The sequence below is a fragment of the Ruditapes philippinarum genome, unplaced genomic scaffold (genome assembly GCF_026571515.1).
Source record: "Ruditapes philippinarum isolate M1 unplaced genomic scaffold, ASM2657151v2 ctg42_1_1_1_1, whole genome shotgun sequence".
NCBI lineage: Eukaryota > Metazoa > Mollusca > Bivalvia > Venerida > Veneridae > Ruditapes > Ruditapes philippinarum.
Genome location: NW_026859853.1, coordinates 343,014 through 356,526, shown reverse-complemented (window position 1 = coordinate 356,526; position 13,513 = coordinate 343,014). Strand labels below are relative to the sequence as shown.

The following is a 13,513-nucleotide window of genomic DNA, read 5'->3' as shown; positions in this document are numbered from 1 at the left end:
CTGCTAACAGACGGGCGGACGACCAGGTGCATAACATTATATGGCGAAAATTTAACAGGTAAATTTTGTATACCGGAGACATTTGCTAAACGAATCTTGCATATGGCGCCGTTCTAAACCGAGACCAGTGTTTTAAATTCAAAAAAGTTCATTGTGGCACACACATTTTTATATCTGATAGTTAGAATAATAACACATTTAAGTATAAAATATATTTAATATCAGTTGAATATAACCGTTAATCAATCTACCCAGTGACTTGCATCATTCGTACAGTTATAATAATTTCTTTTAATATTTCTTAAATAATTTGAAGGTGCAACTCGCCCCTTGACACAGTTGTCATAACCAAATAAGTCATTATAATTATAAATGTATAAACTGTATGTGGATGTAAATAGTTAAACGTTGTTATGTGGATGTAAGCAGTACAACGACTGTATTGGGACGTAAACAGTAAAATAACTGTAAGGGGATGTAAACAGTGCCACGACTGTAAGGGGATGTAAACAAAACAATGACTTTATTGGGACGAAAACAGTAAAAATAACAGTATGGAGATGTAATTAGTATAACGAGCAATGAATGCATGGGGATGTAAACAGTACAACGACTGTACTGGGATGTAAACAGTCAAACAACTGTATTGGAATGTGAAAAGTAAAACAACTGTTTGTAGATGCAAAATGAAAAACAAATGTATGGGGATGTAAACCGTACAATGACTGTATGAGAATGTAAACAGTAAAACGACTGTATTTGGATGTAAACAGTAAAATAAAACTTATGAGAACGTAAACAGTACAACGACTGTATGGGGATGTACACAGTTAAACGACTTATGAGGATGTTAACAGTACACAACTGTATAGGGATGTAAACAGTAAAACGACTGTATGAGGGTGCAGTACAACGACTTATGGGGATGTAAACAGTACGTCTGTATGGGGATGTAAACAGTATAACGACTGTATGGGGATGTAAACAGTAAAACGACTTATGGGGATGTAAACAGTACAATGTTTGTTTGTTTGTTTCATTTTACGCTTTTTCCCAACAGTATTTCAGTCATATAGGTGGGTAGTTTCCTAACCATCGTTCCTGGAGAGTTACACCAGTACTAGACTACCTACCTCTTCGCTAAACTACCAAAGCATCTCCCTGGGATCGAACCCACGCCAGAGAGGTAACTGGATTAGAAGTCATCGACTCTAACCCCTCGACTGTATTGGGATGTAAACAGTACAATGACTGTATGGGGACGTAAACAGTACGACTTTATGGGATGTAAACAGTATAACGACTGTATTGAGATGTAAACAGTTCAACGAATGTATGGGGATGTAAACAGTACAACGACTGTATGGGGATGTAAACAGTACAATGTCTGTATGGGGATGTAAACAGTAAGACTGTATGGGAATGTAAACAGTATAACGACTGTATGGGGATGTAAACAGTACAACGATTGTATGGGGATGTAAACAGTATAATGACTATATGGGGATGTAAACAGTACTACTGTATTTGGATGTAAACAGTACAACGACTGTATGAGGATGTAAACAGTACAGCGACTTATGGGGATGTAAACAGTACGACTGTACGGAGATGTAAACAGTACAACGACAGTGAATCAGATCTTCTTCTCTCTTGGGCAGGGACTTACAAAAGATATAAAATGCGATTTTGATAACTAAAAATAAATGATCAATATCTGTTTTTGATACGTACATAACTTCAACAAATAAAATCTCTAAATAAATTATAATACATCTAATAAACAAATCTAATATGACAATATGACATTTTACAACAATACAGTTAAAAGAAAACAACAAAAATAAATGATGTATGTGTGACATCTCTAACATGACCAAACCACTTTATCTTATACATGTATATCTCTCTACTTTATCTTATACATGTATATCTCTCTACTTTATCTTATACATGTATATCTTCCTACATTATCTAGATACCGTTATTTGTGAGTGCAGTGACAAAGCTTCTCAGTAAGCATCATTGAACATTGTTTTATCAAAACATAACCGTACTTCAAATCACATGACTCTCGAAACGTATCACGTGGTTTCTCGTCAGTCAGCAATCCTTCTTGTGAACAAATATAATCTTAAGATAGTCTGATTACAAAACTTTAGGTGTATGTTGTATTTGTTCTAAGTTTAGACATATTTGTACATACTCAATCATCCATCACCAATATCAATGTTATTTTAACCACTATAATTGAAGAAGGCCAATCTATGAAGATCAGACATAACGCCGGAATCATAAGAACAAATATTTCCTAGGTAAGTAAAATGACAGATTTATTTTACGTATCACGATATATAATAAATGTCAGACACACACTTGCACAACATCAATCATTTGTAGAGAGCATCTGTGTCTATTGTTTTTTGTTGTTGTGTTTTTGTTTGTTTTGTTTTTTTCAGGTAGATGAAATAGAATTTATTACATTCTCTAACAGTTTTATACATGTACTTGGAAATGCACGAGTTGCGCCATATCAATGCATTGCGAAAACTTTTATTCAACATCATTAACCTCGAATAATTGGCAATAATGCCGTGGTAACGTCAACGTATGTGACGTCATATATCCAATGCTGTAGAGTATTAATTAATGACGTTGCACAAAGTTGAAAGTATCCGCAGACGTTCGATGTTCGAGGGGACTATATAAAGATCATAATTCTCTTTTAATTTCATACACCCTGTTCTTTCAAATATTCACCAAGTTTTGTAATCAAGTTAAAACAGCCACCAGGGTGCGCTCCTTCCTCGTGAACTGCTATCACAACACACTTATTACATCTATAAATAACACAACCGGTGCATTCAGCACTTTCTCGACCAACAATAAGTCCGCTTTCTGATCGTGTACATGTGTATATTTTCCCTCCAACTTTCACACCTTGCACCCAAAGTTTTGTTGGATCTGTAAATCCAGACACAAGATTCTTTACCTCGTCACTAGTGACGTCAAAACCTTTCGAAGCGGCCCATTTTCTGCCTTCTGTGCCATAGATGGCGCCTTTTGAAACAAAACCACTGTCCGCCATTACAGTCGTGATGTACTCATTCCAGGAAGAGGGCATCTTTAAAGAAGCAATACGAGACTGCATTTTAATTGTTGTATCATACACACGAGAGATAAATTTGGTTTTAAATTTCAAGCACTATTTAAATGAACAAACTAAAATATCTTCATGCGCGAAAGTCAAATGTAATCCATTTAATCATTTGCGTCTTTTCTTAAGTACTAAAACTTCATTATAACTCAATGTTTTTTTTATAATTATTTATCTAAGAGTATCATAGTTATTAAATAGAAATGATAACTATACACCATTAGCACTTTATAATTTTGTTTAAATGTTTGCCTTGTTTTATGATATATCAATAAATCCATAATATAATCAATTAAACTTTGGAGTAGTACATTGATATGAATTCCATAGCTGTATACTAGATACGATAAAATTTGATTAAAAAATTTTCATTTTAAAACGATCTTCTTTTAAGATGAGGAAATAAATCATGCAAATAAAATCTTCTTTTGTCATGCAAATACGGTATTTTAAAGGTAGCTTTCCTATTCTACAGTGTGATATACTTTAACAAGTATCGCTGGGTTTTTTTCTTCTTAAAGACGGGCCAAAACTTGTGTGAGAATTTGACATCATCAAGTTTAGAAACAATTTCTGACAGAAAGTTGACGGTAAAGCATACAGACAGGAGGGATTTTATATTTAAGAACACACGACTTTATACCATATCAAGAAATGTCACGAAAAGTCTACTTTGTTTTTAAATGTCAGAATACTATTGTACGTCTAGGGGTTTGTCTTTAAGATACCGGTAGGACGACCGATTTTAAGATAGGAAAATCCATTTGGCGGCAATGATTGGAAATTAATTGATTGAGAAAAAGACTTTTGACAGATAATATTTTATCCTATTACTTTCACCAACCAGGTATTTAGATTTATCCTAGGAATTGTTTATCACACAGAAATAAAATATCATTTCCCACCCATGGAAACTAATTGTCACACGGAAATTAATACCACCCATGAAAATTAATTATCACACGGAAATGAATACCATTCTACTCGTGAAAGTCTAAAATATACTATATTAGCACTCCTTCTAATATGCACGACAATTAAGGGATCAAGACAAGAAAGTTTAAAGTGAATACAATTTAAAATACGTGTAATTTGTAAACCTTACTTAACAGATACAATTTTATACAAAATGAGACAGCATTGATTTCTGTTAAAAAGTTTCAGTCGAAACACATTTATTCAGTATTCATTAAATTATTCAATTACACAGTGTAAATATGCACGTTGGATCCACTTTGACGAGAGGAATATAGATAACAGGGGGTGAACTCAGAGTTTCATGTTATATTCATAATTTATAAACTTTATGACATATGTTATCATACACCGTTATCTAAAGGTTTAACATCAAACTTCAAAACTTATATATGACATTTTAGTGGAGAGAATTTAACTGTATAACCACGATAAGTCAACAATGTTAAGCAATTTTGTTGGCAACTTTCACCTATAGTTGACAGTATTGATTGAAGTAAACAAATATTGACTAACAATTCTGCTATGAGAATAACGAAATTACTTTTACTAAATGTGCTTTATTCGGACAGAAGTACAATGCAATCAAATTTAAATATACAAGTAGAAAAAAAAATAATTGTAAGGGTAATTTACAATTGGATTTGCAAAATTATACTTTCAAATGAGCGATCTGTATTTGATCAGGTTTTTAGAGCAATGAAAGGTTTTATAACTTAAAGGTACTGTAAGTTATTATAGTATAAATGAATGAGAAGCGGCAACATTCCAAGTTCATATAGACTCATTTCAGAGCTTCATAGAAATCACAGTATGAACAGAGAACACTCCTTACTTTAGACAGATGGTCAAATTTTCTTTCTTAAATGTGCAAATTATCATGCAATAATACACGTTTTTCATTACAACTATTCATATCGCTTGATTTTCGGTCATTGATGGATAAAACATAGCTATTTCAGAGAAAATGTAAAATGATTGAATATGTATTTGAAGAAAGTAGGGAAAACGTTTAGACGGATATTGAACATTATCGTGATTCTTGTATAAAACGAAAAAGTCTGCGTTGTTTGATTATTGTATAAAGAAACCGGTTTCGTCATGCTTTCGAATGTTTTGGAAGTGAAATTTCCAGGGCCGTTTTTGCAGTTAGTGGGACCGTGAGTCACACATATTAAAAAGTACAATCCGTTAATGTATGTTTTCTTCTATTGTACTCCTGTTTGCAAAAACTTAAATAAAAAAGAATAGTAAAGCCGTACCGTTTCAAAAAAAAAAAGAACAAAATACTGTGGGCTTACTGTTTAATGTAAATAAATAAAATAAGAAAAAGCTTAAAACAGTAATTGTGATCTGAAATAATCGAATACTGACAGACAGAGAGCATAATGCAGCGAGCGATGATAAACTGTCTTGTAGTTTCAAAAAATAACCACTTATTCAAGGGTGGTGTAGCAAATTGTCTATCCAACAGTTAGAATGAATTATGGTGAACAAAAATGTTATCAACAATAACAACAACAGCAACAAAAACGACCCCATACCTGAACATCCGGATTGATTACAATCCCATGACGGGTAGCCACCGCCATTATTACAAATGTATTTTGTTTTAAAAATATTACATAAAGTCCTTTCATAAAATAAATAAGGCACAAAGAATGTTAAAATCAAACTAAAAATTGTATAATGTTTGTAATGATTTAAACAGTTAATATAGCAATGTAAAGATTATATCATGTCGAATAAATCGCTCCACACAAATTGTCTTGTTCATCAATTAACGGACTGTGTTACCTTCAATTCAATATATTTAATTAACAGATCAATCGTTAGATAGTAACGTCAATGAAACACAAGTGTGCTAAATCAATGTTCTGATCTCTCAAAATATTACACTCTATATTATAGTTGTTATTTAACCTTGTAACGCGTTTATATTGATATTAAAAAAAATCAAATATTGAAAACTTAAAATTTTACTGGTTATGAATGTAAATCTGTACAACCGTTCTTCCTGTCTCAAAAGAGAAAACTAATGTATAAAGGGTATTCTGACATAAATTCTGATAAGAATTAGGAATACAGTAAAACATCATTCCATACTAAAAATATGTAAATTGAAAAAAAAAAAGTTTGACCCCGACGTGATTCGAACACGCAACCTTCTGATCTGGAGTCAGACGCGCTACCGTTGCGCCACGGAGTCACATGGTTCAAAGTGTTCTTTATTTATTATATATAGCTATTTATAGAAACTGTTTATAAAAGGGAATTAACTTATGTTGAATGTTTCACAATTTGCTAATGGAGTTGTCGTTCGTTAAACTCGTTGGACAATTAATTTGCGATAAATAGGTTTAAACAAATGCATATTCATGAATATTTTGAGAAAATTGAATGAGTTAAGGTTTAATACTAAGTTTATTGAACGAGTCGGGGTTAATGTGCACATACCCGTGCCGATTTTGCGACTTTTTGCGCCGTGCATATTTTGACGTGACGTCATGTAATTTATGTTCTAACAAACAATTTTTACATAGTGTAAAGACGTGTCAATGAAAAATGATTCATTTGCACGTTAAACAGTCTTTGTTTTGGGTAGATCTATATGATAAATTGAATATCATATTCGTATAGTTACTGAATTTATAGAACTTGTCGAATAATATAATATTTTGCTCGCCAGAGGCTGGCATAATATAATTTAATTTTTTATTCAACTTGTTCAATAAATTTAGTATTGAACCAACTCTCATTAAATATCCTCTATCCTCACGCTTTCGTTGTGAAAACATAACAACTATTCCTTATACAAAGCGCGTGTATACAAAGTCCTTCAGTATGTTACTTGAAAAAATAAATGTTGATGAAGTTCTAAATGCCTATGTATTCAATAGAACATTTGGTTCTAGAACATTTTATCACTTGCCATACAAATATATGTAATGTTGAGGCTTGCCAACAAAATTCATATATAATTATTTCGTTGTTTGTAGTTATGTCTGATACTTAATACTAGTATTATCAACGTTATTTATTGTATTACGGACATCCCATTGTAGACCAATACACTTTTAATGGTAAAGATATACGCGATAGTTATGTCATACTAATAGGCAGGGTAAAAGATCGCATGGTTAAGTAAGTTATATCATTTGGAATTACATTCATTTTTCAAGAACTGTTCCTAATTCCGAAAAATCTATGTCGTATGCATACTCTATGATACATGATCGGGGCTTTTTTGCTCGGATAATAACATCTTTACAAACATACTTCCGCAAATATATACTTCTGATGAGAGTTGTCTTTCTTTGATTGCAAGTACTCATAATTCCGACCATTAAGTGTTTGGTAATTGGTACACCCTCTCCACTGCTACTAAATTAACTTTGATCAAATAGAACGTTTGAATTTTACAGTAGCTCGAGACGTATGTATACATGTAAAATTTGGGTTAGAAAACTATACTCACATTTGATTGTTTCAACATTCATGAGGAAATAATGTAAGACAAGTTATCTGTATAAAACCGCTCGAATGTATGACTTATCTACAACTAGCAACATTAAAATCTATGTTCAGGACAAATTATAATTAACTTCAGATCATACGACTTCTATTAATTAAATTCCTCGCAACATTAATCTGTAAACATTTTGTATCTCTTTTTTTCTTCATTTTTTTCAGTTCAGTCGATCATTATAATATACGTACATGTATATTTTTCTTTGTTGCTAAGGTTTTGAATATCAGTGAATATATATGTTAAAAAAGTGGAACTGTTTATACCGTTAATTACAATATAGACCTGATATAAATTTATCACTTTTATTGATAGCAGAAATGTACATTATTAAAATAGAAAAAACATTTAATGACTTACTTGATCAACGGTATTTAACATTTCTGTATCCAAAATCAAATTTACGTCACTTTCTTTTAGAAAATTATGTAATAATAAATTAAACATTTAATGAATATTTCAATTATAACTAGATTTACAACCCGTATCAGATTTCTATATGTTCTCTAATATGGATCTTCAACTATTTATACCGCTTGTATAGATTCTTTTGCATTTCATCGTAATTTGCCAATCAATGCATTTCAATTCATTTACGCTTTTTGTACTTCGATCTGTTTATAATAAAGCTCAATACTAGAGTCGTGAACGCCTGGTGCCAAAACTTAGATTTCCGTAAACAAACATTGGTTCAAAAGTTTCGGGCATTTAAAAACGATTTGTATACATTAAGTCAAGTAAGTTATCAAGATTAAATATTTGCACTGAGAGTTCAAATTTGTATCAATATATTTCTATCAGATTAGATAAATCTTTCGTTTGTTGAAGAATCAATTTTTGAAGAAATAATCAAATAAATGGAATTAAGTTGCCAATATTCATGATTAAGTACAAAAATCATTGTTATTTGATTGTTTATAGTTTAGCTCCTATATTATTATGTTTAAATTACATTGTTGTGTGTTTATAATAAAATGATTCATCACTGCTGGGGATGATGTAAAAATATTAATATAAAAATGATTATTAAATAAATATATAAAAGCTATCTGTGCTTAAAAAGAATTAGAAAAAAATATCTTACAAAAGAATCGATAGCGCTGATTGAGTTGATAAAGATGATGGAATTACTATGTTTTGCTTTATAGTACTGCGACGGCGACGATAATGATGATTATGATGAAGATGATGACGACGACGACGACGACGATGATGATGACAACGACGATGATGATGATGATTTTTGTGGTGGTGAAAGCGATGGTGGTGGTTTTGCTGTTGTAATTGATAATGATGATGATGACGATGATGATGACGATAATGATTGTTGTGGTAGTGAAAGCGATGGTGGTGGTTTTGCTGTTGTAATTGATAATGATGATGATGACGATGATGATGACGATAATGATTGTTGTGGTAGTGAAAGCGATGGTGGTGGTTTTGCTGTTGTAATTGATAATGATGATGATGACGATGATGATGATAATGATGATGATCTTTAAATTCATAGTAATGTTATCGAATTTAGTGTAGAAAACAGTAATCTGTGAATCAATATTGAAACTCAAGTCTGTGCAGCATTACAGCGAACAGAAAGTAATTGAGCAATTAATCAGAATGATAATAAATAAAGATCGATATTTTAAAATACTCACAATTATTTCTATATAATCCGACGGTGTAGTTCTAGGCACCATTTCTCTCCTTTGTTTAACGTACATTTTTTGTTTGTTTGTTGAAATGAAATGTATAATATGCACACTGCACAATGGTAGGAACAGCGATACAGATAATCAGATTATGATTGCATTAATGTGTGCAGGGCGAAATAATCCAAATTACTGGCAAGTTACAAGTTGAAAAGTTTAAATCAAAAAGTTTAAAGCGTTTCCTTACTCCTTCGGGCTGAAAAGTTATCTATTGTTCAATTAACTTCTCTTTATTCTTCACAGACAGTTTACAATTTGTTTAAAATACACTTTAATTGAAGGTAATTACTTTATTGAGAAAGTACACTCGCATTTATTGAAATGGTACCACCAGGGGCACGCTTCTAGGCATAAACAACGAAATTTATATTAAAATTGACGTTCTTCAAATATAAATAATTACGAATAAACTTTGAAATTTGAAACTTTAATAATTCTTTTATACAAACAACTTTATAATGTATGATATATATAATGATGATAAAATAGTTTGCCAATAGCTCGTGATATAATCTAGTAAAGTAGAGAATTTAAAACAATTATTTTAAAGAAGATTGAATAAGTAGACATAGGTAGAAATTATCACCTTTTACCAAAGTTAATATATCCTCTTAATCAGTATTGACACCGGCGCCGTTCTATATTAACACCGGCGCCGTTCTATGATTAATATTAACACCGGCGCCGTTCCGTGATTAATATTAAAACCGGGGCCGTTCTATGATTAATATCAACACCGGCGCCGTTCCGTGATTAACATTTACACCGGCGCCGTTCTATGATTAATATTAATACCGGCGCCGTTCTATGATTAATTTTTACACCTGTGCCGTTCTATAACTTATAATAACACTGGCGCCGTTCTATGATTAATATCAACACCGGCGCCGTTCTATGATTAATATTAACACCGACGCCGTTCTATGATTAATATTAACACTGGAACCGTTCTATGATTAATATTAACACCGGCGCCGTTCTATGATTAATATTAACACTGGAGCCATTCTATGATTAATATTAACACGGGCGCCGTTTTATGATTAATATTAACACCGGCGCCGTTCTATGATTAATATTAACACCGGCGCCGTTTTATGATTAATATTAACACCGGTACCGTTCTATGATTAATATTAACACCGGGCCGTTGTATGATTAATATATTTACACCGGGCCGTAGTATGATTAATATTTACACTTTACACCGGGACCGTTGTATGATTAATATTAACACCGGCGCCGTTCTATGATTAATATTAACACCGGGCAGTTGTATGATTAATATTAACACCGGCGCCGTTCTATGATTAATATTAACCACCGGGCAGTTGTATGATTAATATTAACACCGGGACCGATGTATGATTAATATCAACACCGGCGTCGTTCTATGATTAATATTAACACCAGCGCCGTTCTTTAACTTATATTTACACCGGTGCCGTTCTATAACTTATAATAACACTGGCGCCGTTCTATGATTAATATCAACACTCGGGCCGTTCTATAAACTAATATTAACACCGGTGCCGTTCTATAACTTATAATAACACTGGCGCCGTTCTATGATTAATATTAACACCTGCGCCGTTCTATGATTAATATTAACACCTGTCCGTTCTTTAACTAATATTAACACCGGGGCCGTTGTATGATTAATATTAACACCGGCGCCGTTCTATAACTAATATTAACACCGGCGCCGTTCTATGATTAATATCAACACCGGCGTCGTTCTATGATTAATATTAACACCGGCGCCGTTCTATAATTTATATTAACACCGGCGCCGTTCTATTATTAATATTAACACCGGCGCCGTTCTATAACTAATATTAACACCGGTGCCTTTCTATAACTTATAATAACACAGGCGCCGTTCTATGATTAATATTAACACCGGCGCCGTTCTATGATTAATATTAACACCGGCGTCGTTCTATGATTAATATTAACACCGGCGCCGTTCTATAACTAATATTAACACCGGTGCCGTTCTATAACTTATAATAACACTGGCGCCGTTCTATGATTAATATTAACACCGGCGCCGTTCTATGACTAATATCAACACCGGCGTCATTCTATGATTAATATTAACACTGGCGCCGTTCTATAACTAATATTAACACCTGCGCCGTTCTATGATTAATATCAACACCGGCGTCGTTCTATGATTAATATTAACACTGGGGCCGTTCTATAACTAATATTAACACCGGTGCCGTTCTATAACTTATATTAAAACCGGAATTAATAATAGCGTTTAGACAAGTTCAAATGATTTTAAAGCTTGTAAAAATATACATTTTTGAGCGAAAGCGCTCACGGAAGAAAAAATAAAATCTTTTAGTGTATAGAGGCATCAATATACATGGATCATTAACATATTCACTTTAATTTGTGCAAATAAAACATTGACAGGTGCTTTTATTTCGATTGTAATTTGATATTCCAGTGAACTGTTGCAATAGCAGACGAAAACAAACAAGGTAATATGAATGTTGAAAAACCACCAAACTTTTATAAACATTTTGAATGAATAAGAATAAACATATTTATAAACAGGTTGTGAGAGAAAAGTAAGACATAACTGCACACACACTTTTATTTAAGACATGTTACAAAAAGTCGTACAAATCTGCGAAAAAAGGCAAAATGAGCAAAAAACAACAAGAACGGATTGTAAGTTTCATGTGAGCATATCAACTTTTCCCGCCAAAAAGATATATGACAATGATATATAAGTTAATGATGAATGATTGGTTGTATCAGGGTATATGTTTACATGTGACTGGAGGTAACAGCTAGGTATATCATTCCATCACCGTATCATCAATCAAACATGGCTCTGATTCTACGTATATAGCAGAAGAGACGGTTCTTTGTGAAATGACAAAGGAGTTCTTGTGAATAAATGGCAAAAATACCATATTGCAAACAACATTTGGCACGTCAATTTAATAAAACAACACTTAATTTCAGCATTTCATCTACAATTTATGTATCTTATAATGTATTCTTGGTTTTCATAACACAAATTAATTATACTGAATACGTTAACACATTTCTTAGCAACCATTTTAAATCTTAGCTACACGACATATACGTAGATACGTAATTCTTGTCTGACATCATTAATTCACTGTCTATATGACGTCACTTCCGTTTATACTATACTGCCAGGTGTACTATTTATGTTTATTTTGATTTTGTCGAAAGTTGGAGACAGTAATGTAAGCTATAAAGCTAGATATTGTTTCCCATTGATAACATGAACTGGTCAACTCAGGTCATAATGTTCAGTTAATTAATAATCTATCGAGGTGTCTACTATTAGCTGTCACTTTTACGACCACTTAAAATTTCGTCCAGTGTAGTAAAACCGAATCTTTGCGGTGCTCTCGTTTCATTCATGTTATCACCGGACAGTTTCCCATCTACAAGATATTTTTTCTTCATTTTTTCCTGCGCCCATTGAATGACGGCGTCACAACTCGGCATTGGTACTTCAACAAATTCAGCTATACCCCGTACGACAACCATTCCCATCGGTACATCTTCCGTCAAAAATCTACATTCAAAGTCTGGGTTGAACGTTTTCTTGTTCTTTTTCATAATATGCTTTACACCTTTATAAACTTTGTTTGTTTGAATAGCTTTGAGCAGACTTGTTCCATCTTCAATATCTTTCTTATAAAACTCAATGACCCAGTTAAAAATGTCTGGAATTTCCGTCAAATCAACCTCCGGTTTCTTGGCTGAAATAGCATGGGCCACATCTTGATACTCTTTGCTGCAACTTTCTAAAAGCTTTACAGTGTCTTCAGTAACGTCCTCATACAGAAGTGGTTCAGCGTCTAACGCTTTCCCGTCCCAATCTTTCCATTTACTATACATTAACACAGGGTTAAAGAATGTGTACGAAGTAAACAAAAGTTCTGCGAAATGTTTGACTTGCTGTAACGCTGGATCAAAACCTAAAGTCATTTGTAAGCTCATCAGTGCGGGTTTTCTTGGAATTGCCTTTCCTCTCAAGATTGATCCATTTATACGTTTGGCAGTACGAGTGACCTCGACCTTTTTCCCATACTCGACGACCTCACAAACCCATGGCGATATTTCAAAGGACATTATAGT

At 32.9% G+C, this 13,513-nt stretch overlaps 2 protein-coding genes and 1 non-coding gene across 5 annotated transcripts; all 3 read right to left on the bottom strand.

Annotated features, from left to right (window-relative positions):
• Window positions 1-520: 520 nt before the first annotated feature.
• On the bottom strand, window positions 521-9,469 carry LOC132758116 (profilin-1-like). 3 transcript variants are annotated; one of them, XM_060749630.1, is made up of 2 exons: window positions 9,317-9,469; window positions 521-3,124 (listed from the first exon to the last, which is right to left on the bottom strand). In XM_060749630.1, the coding sequence occupies exons 1-2, from the start codon at window positions 9,380-9,382 to the stop codon at window positions 2,732-2,734; spliced, it is 459 nt and encodes a 152-aa protein (XP_060605613.1). In that variant the 5' UTR covers window positions 9,383-9,469; the 3' UTR covers window positions 521-2,731. The 3 variants fall into 3 exon arrangements, with proteins under 3 accessions (XP_060605613.1, XP_060605612.1, XP_060605610.1); XM_060749629.1 differs by lacking the exon at window positions 9,317-9,469 and adding an exon at window positions 8,022-8,219; XM_060749627.1 differs by lacking the exon at window positions 9,317-9,469 and adding an exon at window positions 5,677-5,914.
• Window positions 6,270-6,341, bottom strand: Trnaw-cca (transfer RNA tryptophan (anticodon CCA)). Its single transcript has one exon. It is a non-coding gene; the product is annotated as a tRNA-Trp (tRNA).
• Window positions 9,470-12,709: 3,240 nt separating the features above from the next.
• LOC132758118 (octopine dehydrogenase-like) lies at window positions 12,710-13,507 on the bottom strand. Its single transcript, XM_060749632.1, has one exon. It carries the CDS (start codon window positions 13,505-13,507, stop codon window positions 12,710-12,712), a length of 798 nt encoding a protein of 265 aa, XP_060605615.1.
• Window positions 13,508-13,513: the final 6 nt, after the last annotated feature.

Bases quoted from the DNA above. Each gene is read 5' to 3' on its own strand.
- LOC132758116 (XM_060749627.1), bottom strand. From the start codon at position 5,772: ATGAAAGGACTTTATGTAATATTTTTAAAACAAAATACATTTGTAATA. The intron at 3,125-5,676 runs GTATGGGGTCGT...GCTTCTTTAAAG, and splicing joins TAATCAATCCGGATGTTCAG to ATGCCCTCTTCCTGGAATGA.
- LOC132758118 (XM_060749632.1), bottom strand. From the start codon at position 13,507: ATGTCCTTTGAAATATCGCCATGGGTTTGTGAGGTCGTCGAGTATGGG.